Below are 13,478 nucleotides of genomic sequence, written 5' to 3'. Positions count from 1 at the left end.
CATCATGATCTCCAAAGAAACAAAACTGCAGGTGATTCAATGAAAAGGTACATAGAGAGTTAAAATGGACAAGTATAATGTCCAAGGGTGGTCTGCATGCAAGAAATAGCAGAAAAAGAGATGGATCAGTCTCTTGATGGGATGGAGAAATTTATAGTTTGGAGAAATGAACAAAATGAATTGAATATTTCTCTACTATCTACAAAATACTAAATATTTCCAAAGAGGACTCTAGTGATATTGTGAAGAGGTTTTCTGGAGTTTTTTTTGTTTTCCTTAGGAAAGAACATGGACAAGAATTAAACTAAGATTTCATCTGTACCAGAGAAAGACATACTCATATCAATGAATTCCCAGCTCCATTGAAATATGTGTGTGTATAAATATATATATAAAATGCAAATTGATCTTAGTCCCCTATTTCCTTCTTATGTAGCTATGTTTACATGATTTTTCTAACCATATCATTTATGGTGGCCTACATGCTAAAGGGATATAGTGTGGGGTCTATGGGGGGGTGTTTAGGAAGGGCTAGCACCTCCAAAATGAAGGCTTGCTCATTCACCTTTGGTATCCAAAGAAGCTAAAGCATGTGCAGTGGTCACATACTAGTAAAACCATCTTGATGATGGACTAAACCAGGTTGAGGACAACCAATGAACCTCAAAGGCATTGGTGAGTTAGGGGAATATTTATCACAAGCATGTGAATGATGAATGGATGGATAGATAAGAATAATTTGTTCCAGTGCCCTTGAAGATGGTTGACTTGGGTGCTGTAAAAGCCTTTCAAAATTGGTCAGACAGTGAAGATGCCAAGATCATTCCCTTTCTCTCTGGCTACCTTCAAGCATCTTGACTTTTGTTCTGCCACTGAACTTCGATGACTCTGGAAGAGAGATTGAGGCTGATGACTTCACACAACTCTGCTTCTCTTAAATCCAATTCACATGCAAGTCAAGGCATCACCCATGATGCCATTGATCTTCTTTAAACATGAAGGATGAACAACAGCAACCACACACCCAGGGCCCAAAATAAAATAGGCACATAAAAAGAAATCTGACATCAGCAAATTAGATGTTTTGGTAAGTAACATTGCAAGCTGCACCTCATAGTGTGGGCAGAATACTTCTATAGACTTTCTATTTTCTTGGACAGCATCATGATAACATGAGGAAGAATGAGAAGGTCTGGTGAAAAAGTCAATTTGCTCAGGCTGCTGTGAGCCAAGGAAATTTTGGGAACCTGCTTGCAAAATGAGATTATGTGTAAATGGAGACCTCCCTTGAAGTGCCATGGTGACAAGTTTATTAGTGGTCTCCAATCTTCAACTTGGAAAAGTCTTGGGCAACTATGTGGGTCAGCACAGTGTAACCAACCACAGATCAAGGACTCATGATGAAACATGCTATTTCCCCTTCCCTGATAGAGAAATGATACAATTTGAAGAGTGTGTGTATATGAACACATGTATGCATATTACATATATTGCATATACATATATCATGTGTGTAAATCCACATTTACCATAGAAAGGTGATCATTTGGAAGAAAAAGGATGCTATGAATTCTATGATTCTATGAGAAGAGAGTGGGAGTATATTCTAGACATCAGGAATAGCCTAGTACGAAGAGAGAAGTTGGAGCATCATGTGGGGAATAGAGAGAAGGCCAGTTACTAATGAACTGAATTGAACTGAACTGAACTGAACTGAGCTAAATAAGAGAGGGGGTGTTTCATGTTGGAGTTTGAAAGAACATGTATGCAACCATTTGTTTATATGTGTGGGTATGGATATGTTCCCAGGTTTTGTCCCTATGTGACCTTGAATAGATGTCTTAACTTTTTGGGCTCTCTATTTCTTCATCTATAAAATGAGATTGGATTAGATGCTCTCTATGATGCTTTCAACTCTAGAATTCCATTGAGAATGTCACTTCTTAGTGACAGAGAAGGGCTTCAACCATGTGGATAGTAACACAGACCAATTTGCAAACTGAGACTATACATACACACAAACACACATATACACACACATTAATAGACTTCTCTTCAGGCTCTCTCAGGAGCCAACAAAAATTGTCTCCTTTTGTTCTCAGTGTTTAGTGTGTTTTCCTGGTACCATCATGAGAAACAGAAGGCTATCGTATGATCCAATCTGGTGTCAGACTTCATATCCAAGAATGGAGAAGATTCCAGTCAAGGGATGAGTACAGTGTATCAGCTGTCCTGTGACATAAGAAACTTCATCTTGTCAAGTGAAAAACCTCAGCCAAGAATTTTGTCACTTAAAACATATTGGAACACCACCTAGAGTTCTAGACATGGTCCAGTTCTAGGCTTGTCCAATCTTTTTGTGTGTTTCTTGTCAGGGAAGACAGTAGATAGTACCATCCACACCCATACCAGATCAATGGAAACAAAAATGTGGAACCTAATTTTTCACTATTGGTTCTAGTTAAAGAGTTTATAAGGGGTGGTCCTAATCAAAATCTAAAAAAAATTCTTTTTGTTGCCTTCACCTTCCTAATTACATATCCTCTTTTCAGAAAATATATATTCTTCCTTTTCTTCTCTATTAATGCCTTTCAAGAAAGGAGGAATTTGTTCATGACTACTAACAATTTGTGAATCATGCTTCCTAAGAGTGGTTACATTTCGACAGATATCAAAGTTTTCAGGACAGAATTTCATTTATCAGTTGGGAAATGAGAAAGATACATTTTATGACAATTAACCTACATACTGCTAATATCACACCATATAAATGGTTGTCCAACTATGTGAAATTCCAGACCTACAATTCAAGATATAACAATTGTGATGAAATTTGGAGTATTCTATGTTTCTGATAAAATTTGAGATGGGTCAGGAGGGTCAAGCTGTCACTGAGACCCTTAAGAAACAAAATAAAAATCCCTTATGACTGCTAATAAAATCTTTGGAAATTTGTGAGGGCCTCTGAAAAATGTTCATTCTCCAAATGATAGCCATAATGTTTGAATGAATTATAAGATTCCTAGTGTCCTAGGTTCATAACTCTTACTTAGTTTTCTGATATCAAAAGTGTTGAATAGATTTACCTTCAAGTTCCCAAAGCATTTATTAGGCACTTGAAAAAAGATGTGTCTACACACTTACATTCACACAAAAACATATGTGTGTGTGTGTGTGTGTGTGTGTGTGTGTGTATGTGAGAATGTGTGTATGTGTGTGTGTGTGTATAGGTCAATTACTTATAGAATGAACTGAACTGAATATGAGGTGGCATTTAATGTTTGAAATAGTGTGTGTGTGTGTGTGTGTGTGTGTGTGTGATATCTATTCATTAATAGGTAGAAAGATGATAGATAGAGAGGATAGATATAGGATGAGACCTGTGATTTCATGTACTATAGGGAACTTCTAGTGAGGAAATTCCCTCTATCAATGTAGATCAAGACCTACCATGAGGAAGTTGATGAGATAGTCCTTAGAGCACTGACTCTAGAGTCAGAAGGATCTGAATTTAGATGTGGTCTCAGATACTAGCTGTGAGATCCTGGGCAAGTTACTTAATTACCCCCACCCACTATTGCCTAAAATAAACAAAAATCATGTTCTTAGATTCTTGAATATTAGCCTGAGGTTGTTTTGATGTTAAATTATTTGGTCAGAGTTGGAAATGGAATGTATCAGAGGTAGGGTTTGGGCTTAGGTCTTAGATAAGGTCTCTATCAATCATACCAGCTGCCTATCATATCTATGGGACAAGAATAGGGAATGAGCACGTGATTTATTTTAAAAGAATTATTCTGAATTTAACATCCCCACCTCATTTTCTTCAATAAAATACAATGAAAAGAGAGAGGATTGCATATAAAACATAGTTGAGGAAAAGAAATTCCCTCATTGACTATAACTAAATATGTTTCATTCTGCACTATGAATCTTCTCTGTCAGGAAGTGGGGGAGCACGCTTCATCACTGGCCCATTGGAATCAGGGTTGGTCATTGACTTGACTTGAGTTCTTAAATCTTTCAATGTTTTTTTTTTCCTTAAGAAGTTATTACTCTATGCTATTTCTGTTCAGTTCACTCTGCATTAGTTCATATTAGTGCTCCCGGTTTTCTCTGAAATCATTGTTTTATCATTTCTTATAATATATTCCATCACATTTATATACCATAATTTGTCTAACCATTCCCTAATAGAGCCCCCTTTAAGATCCAGTTTATTGCTATAAGAAAAAGAACTGCTAGAAGTTTTTATACACATACAGGTGTTTTTCTTCTTTCTTTGAACTCTTTGGTGATATAGGTCATATAGTGGTTTTCCTGGGTCAAGTGGTATTTTAGTGAATTTATAGTTCCAAATTACCTTCAAGAATGGCAGAGCATGAGCATAGCCCTGAATTTACTGAAAATACCTCTATCCCACTTGGCTGAATCCTATTTAATCATATTAAGAATTGATTCATTTATTCCTATTCATTTTAATGTTTGATTTTGTTTTTAACAGAAATGACTGTTGATTTTTATCAAAAGCTCAGGATTAGAGCTCTGTGCTAGGGTGAATCTCTGTTCCCTTATATCTTCTTGGATGGTGAAAACAGACCCTACTTGATTGTGAAGACTAGACCTTTTTCTTCTGTGGGAATTTCTAGGTTTTTACTCAATTTCCTGGTGGTTCAACTCAGGTTTTGGCCTCTACCCCTTTTCTGTCTCTCTCTTAACAGCCAATGCTCCATTCCCAGTGACTCTGATAGAACCCAATGAAGAAGAAAGGAGAGGCTAATGACTTGTCCAGGGGAGAAACAGAAGAGGGACAGAAAAAAAATACTGGAAGGGCATAACAATTCTATGATATTAGACAGTTAGAGACTGAAACTCACCTGTAAGTCAAGAAATGGGCCCTGCAGTTGCCAAAAGCAAGATGTAAATCTTGAATCCTTATCCAATCAAACACACAGGTAGTAAATATCTGGATTTGAATGCAGGTCTTCCTGACACCAGGCCAGGAATCTATCGGTTGTGCCACTCGATAGAGTATTGATTCTTCTCCTAGCAGTCCTACTTTAATGTCCTAAGTGCTTTGTTTCCCAGGTCCTGTCTGTACCCTTTATCCTACTGGGTCTGAGCCTGGGCTGCTTGTTCTGGGTGCTGGTTTGATCCTATTTCTTACTATAAGTCCCGGATGCTTGAACATTGAGCCTTTTGGCTTATTAGTGCTTAGACCTTCCCCAAGTTTCTGTTAGTTTTTTTTTTTTTGGTGCAGTTCTGAACTGAATGGAGGAGTTTATAATCATCTTTTAGTTCTCCAGGGTGTTTCTTGGGAATCTGGGTTCCTCTACATCTTAACATTCTGCCATCTTAACTGGAATTCATCATACCTAATTTCATTCAGAAAGGGAACTTCTGGCTGAGGAAGCTTCCTCTAGTAATGCTGTTTATTGTTTCTCTGCAGCTTATAACTTTAGAGAGAATGAAGAAGATAAATTGCCCAGGGTCACACAACATCAAGGTGTATGTACATGTGTATAACATAAACATAATGTAGTATTGGAAATTTATCATTACAAGGATGAGTTCTATTTTTTTAGGGGTTTTTTTGCAAGTCAAATGAGGTTAAGTGGCTTGCCCAAGGCCACACAGCTAGGTAATTATTAAGTGTCTGAGACCAGATTTGAACCCAGGTACTCCTGACTCCAGGGCCGATGCTTTATCCACTACGCCACCTAGCAGCCCCCAAGGATGAGTTCTTAATGAAACAATAGAAATGAAAGGCTATTTCTCCCATGAAGTTTTTTTTGTTTGTTTTGTTTTTTTTTTTAGTTTTTGCAAGGCAAATGGGGTTAAATGGCTTGCCCAAGGCCACACGGCTAGGTAATTATTAAGTGTCTGAGACCGGATTTGAACCCAGGTACTCCTGACTCCAAGGCCAGGTGCTTTATCCACTATGCCACCTAGCCGCCCCGCCCATGAAGTTTTAAGATTGGGTGTTCTTGCTTTTCCAACAATCGTTTCTTAGATAGTCTTCAGCTGGAATGTCTGTATTTATCCCAGCTTCTAATTTGCCTGTTCCTGGAACTGCAATCTACTTTGAATTGGTTGGACTGAAAAAAGAAGAATATTGTAAAATCACACCCATTATTTCTATAATCAAAATCAGGATCTGTAATTCACCCATGAGATTAAAGGCGAGCCCTGCAGGTGCCATAAGTAAGATTTAAATCTTGCAACCTCATCTAATACCACAATCAATAAATATTCTATGCCTACAATATGCCAACCACTTTGAACTGGGGACCCAAAGAGAGACTATAATATGCAAACAAATATATGCAAAGCAAGCTCTATCATATAGGATACATAGGAAATAATTTACAGAGAGAAGGCACTGAAATTGAGGGATTAGAGAAAGCATCCTGTAAAAGCTGAGATTTTAGATGTGACTTAAGGGAAGTCAGGGAGGTTAGTGTTCAGAGCAGAGGAGAGCCTGGAACTATAGTCAGACTAAAATCCCAATAGTAGACTGAAAAAAAAAACAGAAATAGTAGACTGAGACTGGAAACCAGGATTCTGATCTCCACTCTGCAACTAACTAGTTAGCTTTCTTACCTTGAGCAAATCACATTATCACCTTCTTTGCCTCTATTTCCTCACATGTACAAAGAGGACACTTAAGACTCTAATATGTGGAAAGGATTTTCAACTTTTAATGGAGGTTAAGGAAGAAAGGGAATGGAGGAAATACCAAATTGATGATCTTCCTTGGAAGTGAAGAAATCATTCTGTGTGAACAGGCCATAGAGTAATTTGTGTAGTAAGTGTTTTACACATAGGTGAACTTGGTGTCCCTTTTTTAAAGTCAAAGAATTTGATTTCTTTTTCTGCTGAAGTATTTTCCAGTTACTTAACTGTGACATGTGGAGTAATCTAACAGGTTGCCATTTGAGATCTCCATTGATACTTTCCAAATTTCATTTTGATGAGGGAATCTAGGACAGTGAGAGAGACAGAGAGGAGAGTGAGACAGAGTCAGACAGAAATAGATAGAGATACATATAGAGAAGAGATAGACAATGACAGGGAGGCAGAGGAAAGAGACAGAGAGAAGAGCAAGGCAGAAATAGTGATACATGGAGAGAGAATGACAGTGACAAAGCTGTAGAGACAGCAACAGACAGACAGACAAAGAGGAGAGAAGAAAGACAAAGACAAAGAGGGGAGAGAAGAGAGACAAAGACAAAGACAGACAAAAAGGAACGAAAAGAGAGACAAAGTCAGAGGGTTGATGATCCACACTGATCGGGAGACTACTCTCACATTACAGCTTAGAACAAAAGTTATTTTCTTATAGTTTTACAGGAATTCAGATCACGACCCAGTTGTTGTTCAGTTATATCTGACTCTTAATTATCCCATAAGTTTTCTAAGCAAAGATACTGGAGAGGACTACCATATTCTTCTCCAGTTGATTTTACAGATGAGAAAACTAAGGTAAACAGGGATAAGTGATTTGTCTAGGGCCACGCAATTGTAATCTGAGGTTATATTTTAACTCAGGTCCTCCTGACTCCAGAGTTGGCACTCTACCATGCCACTTAGCTACCCTAAAAACCCAGTGTTTCTCTAATAAAATGCATCAAAGATTCCACAAAGCCAACCCAACACACCTATCTTAAGTTGCTACTTCCTTCCTCTAAGTAATAATCTTCTTCTATCAACTACTTTAGCCTCTCTCAATCCAATTCTCTTTTTAATTTTTAATTAGGCATGAAGAAAGATCCTTTCCTTACTGAACAATCCCTTAATACTTTTTAGGATATATCCTTGAGTTGAATGAAAGTCTCCATTGGCTTAGATTATCCCAGAGTACATATGCACCCTGGAGAAGGCAACAGTTGTGTGTGGAGAGGATGAGAAAGGGCCTTCAGATGCCTAGTGACAAGGAATCTTCCAGATCTGTTTGAGATTCAGTTTCCAGGAGATCTCAAACAGGGAGATACCTGGATTCTTATGTTCCTGATTATTGGGTCAAGTTTGATTTTTATCAAACAATCACTTTTCAGGTTTATTTGTATCCAAGTCATTTAGACTCAGAGTCAGTTTCATCTCTGGTATCAAATGGGAGCAAAATGGAAGAAAACCAGGTTAGTAACTGTGGTCTTGTGGTATGGTATGTTGCTTCCTAGTCGGTCAGGTATTTAACAGTTTCTAAGAACCTGTATCTTTGAGGTTTCCCAATGGATCATCTAGTAGAACAAGCTATTTGAGACAGAGTAGGAGCTCATGAAATGACTCCAAAAGTTCAACGAGATTAGGTTTAACTGATAGCTTCCTTTCTCTGAAGAGAAAAAAAAAAGCCATCCCCCCAACACATAGTATTTTATTTCAAATTCAAACCATTTTTCCTCCCATGGGCATTCTTATCTTGCTAAAAGAAAGACTGATTGAGAGGAAAAGGTAAGTACTTTGCAGTTTGAATATATATTTAAATCCCACCTCTGACATTACCTGGGTAATTCATTTAACCTCCTTAGGTCTCAGGTTTCCAGTCCAAAAATTGGATGAATTGGACTAGATGGCCCCTAAGATTCCTTCTAATTATGTATCTGTGATCCTATGATTTCTGAAAAAAAACTAACCCAAAAGGCACATGTGAAACTAAGAAAGTAGGTTAAGACAAAACCACATAGAAATAGCAAGACTTGTAATGGTATCTTGGAAAGTTGCCTGGCTTTGGAGTAATTGAGAACTGGTTTCTAGTCCCCAGCTCAGCTCCTAGGAATGGTTTCATAACCTAAAGCAAATCTATTATTTTGTCTCTCTGGGCCTCAGTTTCCTCAGTGAACTCTTGTACATCTTGAGTTCTGTTTTCTCAGGTCTCTTTCAGCTCTAACAATCAATGATGACATCAAGACAGTTGAATCTAAAATTCATTTTCTAAATTTAAAAACAAAATTCAGGAATATAGAATGCTAATATTGATCTTTCTGAAAGAAAAGATTTTAATGAAACAAATGACACCTCCTTCCCAAATGAAATCCACTTTCAAATATAGTTTCCACCCTGTTCTTCATTGATACAAAAAGAAGCTACATTTTCCTCATATGTTTTGAATCCACCTCGATGCTGTTGGTCTGTTCTCAAATATCATGAGCAGATGAGAAGATAATGAGCATGTCTTGGCAAGGAATTGTAGGAAGCATCCTGAATTTGCCTACCTTAATCTCTTTCTCTGCTGGGCACCATGGTACATTGGCCCTTTGGACTTCTAGCATCCTAGGATTCTGTTATGTTTCAGTAGACCCTGGAATTTGGACTGGTTTTATCTGAGAGTTCAATGAGTTCCATTTCTAGCAATATTACGGATTCAATGAATTGGTACTTTCCTCTTTATCTTCTCAGTTGATGATTTCTTCTCTTTGTCATTTTAAGGACCAGACCTTTCAAAGAGTTGCTTATTTTGCTTTGCATGGCACCCAATATAGGGCTAGGTCAGTGAATATTTGCAATTTCATTGGATCCCTATAGGCAAAAGTGATTCCAAGATGTGTGTTGCCACACAGCTTCTGTAACAGTAATATTCTAGTGCTCCCTGGGAATCTTGGAATACCACCCACCAACTCAGAAGCATCGAAATTGGAGGCAGTTCAAAGGGCAGTGGAAAGACAAATGATAAACATAAGTAGCAGGTGGCCAAATGACTGGGGATCAAGAATGGGGGTGTCAAAGACATCATTTAAGACATATAATAAGTGGAGGAACTAGAAGAAACAGAGGAGGATTTCCAGTACTTTGGCTGGAGAATTTATATGGACAATAATATATAGACAACTTATATAGATAAGAAAGATATATACAAGAATAACCCAGGATCACGTATATGATCCACACTTGTTAGGAGACAAGCCCCACACTACAGTTTAGAATCCTCAGATTGACATTGCCTCCTGACTGGTTCCTGAGAGTCATGATTTTCACTAAAAAGTAAGAGTGAAGAAGTGAAATTATATAGTGGGCCAATGATTAGAAATAATTACTGTTGGTCAGAAGTCCACATTTCATATTTTACTTGGGTAATATCTGCCCACCCAAAGCTTAAAGTTAGAGGGGGTGTGGAAGATTGGAGGGAAGTGTGGTAATGAGGCTTCAAGAAGTAGAGATGTATCTGACAAAAAAGAAGTGATATTTTTAATCCTGAGAGTGATGTTGTGAAAAGATTGTTGGATTGCATGTGTGAATGTGTGTGGTCAAAGCCTCACCCAGGATACTCCTAAAAGCAAAAATGCTTGGCATAAGTGGAAGCTTTGCTATTGCTTTACCAATGTTTCTGAAGCTTCAAGTAGATCACATCTAAGAACTATATCATACATGCATTTCTTTCCTTGGTAGCAATTTATTCTCAACACAGAGAGAAGAGAAAAGCAGTGACTCTTTTGGCAAAGACCATTCAATTCCATATTAAAATGATCATATTAGCAGATTGCAAGAGTGCAAATAATTATGGGGTTTTTGAAAGGACTTTCCAAAATGGATATTTATGTGTATATATATATATATATATATATATATGTATCCATATGTATGCACACACATACTCTATAGTCAATGTTTAACTATAAGACATAGCTTCTTTCTGAGATTGCAAGAAGGAAGATAAAAGAAGAGTTTTTCAAGAGAAAATGAACCACTCTTAGACTAATGTCCAGCAAAAATAATAATATACATAATAGATTGCTTTATTGGATCTAATTTCTAACTACAAAGAGAGCTTACACAACTATCCAAATTTTTACTTTAAAATGGCAGTCTACAGAACATTGTTTCATGCAACTCTTATGATGCTAAGTACTGGGTAAATAACTGGGAATAAACAGTTGGGAATAATATAGATTGCTAGCAGGAGCAATAACTGCCCAATATGTACACATAGCCATATTCTATTCTCAGCTCTTCACAGTTATGTGCAAATGTTACAAATATGGCTTTTGAGTTTTCTATTTTTTTTTCAAGAAAAGTAAGACATAATTATACAGAAGAATATGTATTCTTTCTGCAGGAAAAATTTTTCCATTTCATGACACTGCATTTAAGTAGTAATTTACAACCTCCACCTGAGGGTGTAATACAGGCATGTTCCATAAGGGGGCATTGATTCCTAAGGCACAATATTAAGGTTAAACATTTGTTAATTAAGTCATGCTTTTTTTTTGGTTATATGAAATAATAGGTCACTGCTAGTAATAATGTGGAATAAGCTGTTCATTGTACAAAATGCAGTAATAATAAAGGCTAAGCTAACCTATTAGGTGCTCCATTAAACATGAACTAATTTGAAAACATCCTATACAACGCTGCATATTAAAACATAGTTTTTGGTAATATCTTTCTTTCATGAAGCAGAGAATTATAAGGCTTCTGTGGAATAATAATCTTGTAATTGAACAAATATTTTACACTCTTTTGTAATGGTATTTACACTCATTTTCATCTTTTGCCATTTGGTAAAGAACATGTTCTCGGTATGCATCTTTCCTGGCTTTCTAAAGTGCTTGTTTAACTGCATGAGGCAAGAAAATTGCCTATCTGTTGGTAGGGTGATGGCCCCTAACAGATGTAGCTGAAAAGTCAGATTTGGACTCTGAAATGCATTTCTTAAAATGGATACTGATTATTGCTAAACTTGATGCCCTTGTTGGGCTGAAGGCTGACAATCATCAACTCTATTATTTGTTATACATAAATATATGCCCTATAGATGTATGTACATGCAAATGCAAGATCTATCATTTAATAGATAGATATCAATGTTTTGTCCGTCAATCTATTTTGTGCTATTTAACTGACTTGTGCTATGTTTGAAGCTAGATTAAAATAAAAAAATCTTAGCATGCTACAATTAACAATCCTATGGTTTACTAGCACAGGAAATAAAAGACTATGATAAAAGAGCTGAGATGACAAACTGGAAGGATTCTGAAATGCACTGCTGAATAAGGCAAGAAGAAATTATCAATTACAGCAGAGGAAAAGTTGAAGCATATTCAGGAAACGTCATAGGCTTTCCCCCCACCACCACTCATGGGCAGTATTCTTTTGATTTAGAAAAGGATTAAACATAAGAATGAAATCTTTGATAGTTTTACTCCTACAAATACTCATATGGTAGCAAATTCAAAGCCTACAAAGATGCTCTGATACCAAGATCTGGTAAAATAAGGCACTTCCAGTATTGAATTCCAGCCGTGCCAAAAAGAATAAGCTTGGGTCCAACCTATCATTCTGTTGTACTCCCATTTCCTCCCATAAAAGATGCCATGACACAGTTTGTTTCCCCTACATATATCCTCCCCCCCTTTTCTTGAGATGACTGTTTTTCTTCAGAATATCTTTCATTGATGAAGTCAAAGAGCTACTTTTTTTATATATGTGATAGAAATCTTCAGCTCCCCAGCATTCAATAAAGTTGGAAGATCCAAGTGGTACCAGGTAATGTATTCAGTTCATTCAGTTAAAAGTCTCTTGATGCAGAAGCTGACCTGCCAGCTGCAGGGAAACCATGTGGCTTCTGGACTAGTTCCAATATTGCAAAGCAAGCTATGCGTGGACATTGGTGCTGGAGAGGTCATTTCTTATTATTTCATTTACTACAAGAGAAAAAAAAAGAAGGATATTTATTAAGATGAAGTGGTTAGCAGTCAATACAGATTGAAATGCCAGAGGAACACATCTCCCGGAGTTCCGATATATGATCAGTGTGTGAAATATGTCACAAAGTTAATGAAAACAACACATTTCTTACTTTAAAATTAAAGCCCATTTACCCTGTTTAGCCAGGACATGCAAAACATTCAATTTGTTGGGAATTCAGCTCAGCAGATTAAAGTTAGAAATGGAGATGTTACTTAGAACCAGAGTTAACTGGCACCATTTTGTAATTCTGAATTCCTATTAGAAATAGAACTGAACTCCATTGATTCATTTACAAGGTGATAATAAGCAATGAAGGCAACCTTCTTAGCTACCTGCCTGCCCTTATCTAGTTTTCCCAATCCTCCCCTACAACCCCACCCATCGATTTCCTTTTCCCCTTATAGAATGCATGTGGGTTTGTGGGTTAAGGATATTTTCAGTTTTTGTCTTTCTATCCCCAGGACCTAGCAGAGTGCCAAATATGTAGTAAGTGTGTAATATTGATGAAATTGAACAGTCCATAACTCAGTTATTAATTGGCCCTTTTGACATTGCAATGACATGTACAAAGTAGAAGTGCCAGTGCTAAGCTTGGTGCTTGGAAGATGCTCCTTCTCCAGGACCGGATCACACATGTTGATTTTTCCACTGTGCAATATAGAAGTTTCATAAAGCATGGAGGTGGCATGTGTGTGTGTGTGTTTCAAATTATCAACTGTTTTGCTATGTCTGTCAGCCCAGTAATTAGATTTATAAACAAGTACTCTCTCATTTTCTTTACATGCCATATCATG

The 13,478-nt window shown here is 37.1% G+C and overlaps 1 protein-coding gene across 2 annotated transcripts in view; it reads right to left on the bottom strand.

Annotated features, from left to right (window-relative positions):
* Window positions 1-465: 465 nt before the first annotated feature.
* Window positions 466-13,478, bottom strand: part of NFATC1 (nuclear factor of activated T cells 1) — a 222,778-nt gene continuing 209,765 nt past the window's right edge. The window contains exon 10 of one of the 2 annotated variants that reach the window (XM_074204099.1): window positions 466-12,638. In XM_074204099.1, coding sequence (XP_074060200.1) covers window positions 12,636-12,638 — 3 coding nt within the window. In that variant the 3' untranslated portion in view covers window positions 466-12,635. The remainder of the gene's footprint in view (window positions 12,639-13,478) is intronic. The other variant, XM_074204097.1, reaches the window with a different exon arrangement.

This window comes from Macrotis lagotis, chromosome X (assembly GCF_037893015.1).
Source record: "Macrotis lagotis isolate mMagLag1 chromosome X, bilby.v1.9.chrom.fasta, whole genome shotgun sequence".
In the NCBI taxonomy this organism is placed as follows: domain Eukaryota; kingdom Metazoa; phylum Chordata; class Mammalia; order Peramelemorphia; family Peramelidae; genus Macrotis; species Macrotis lagotis.
Note: the sequence above shows the minus strand (reverse complement) of the source record. Positions and strands in the feature narration are given on the sequence as shown.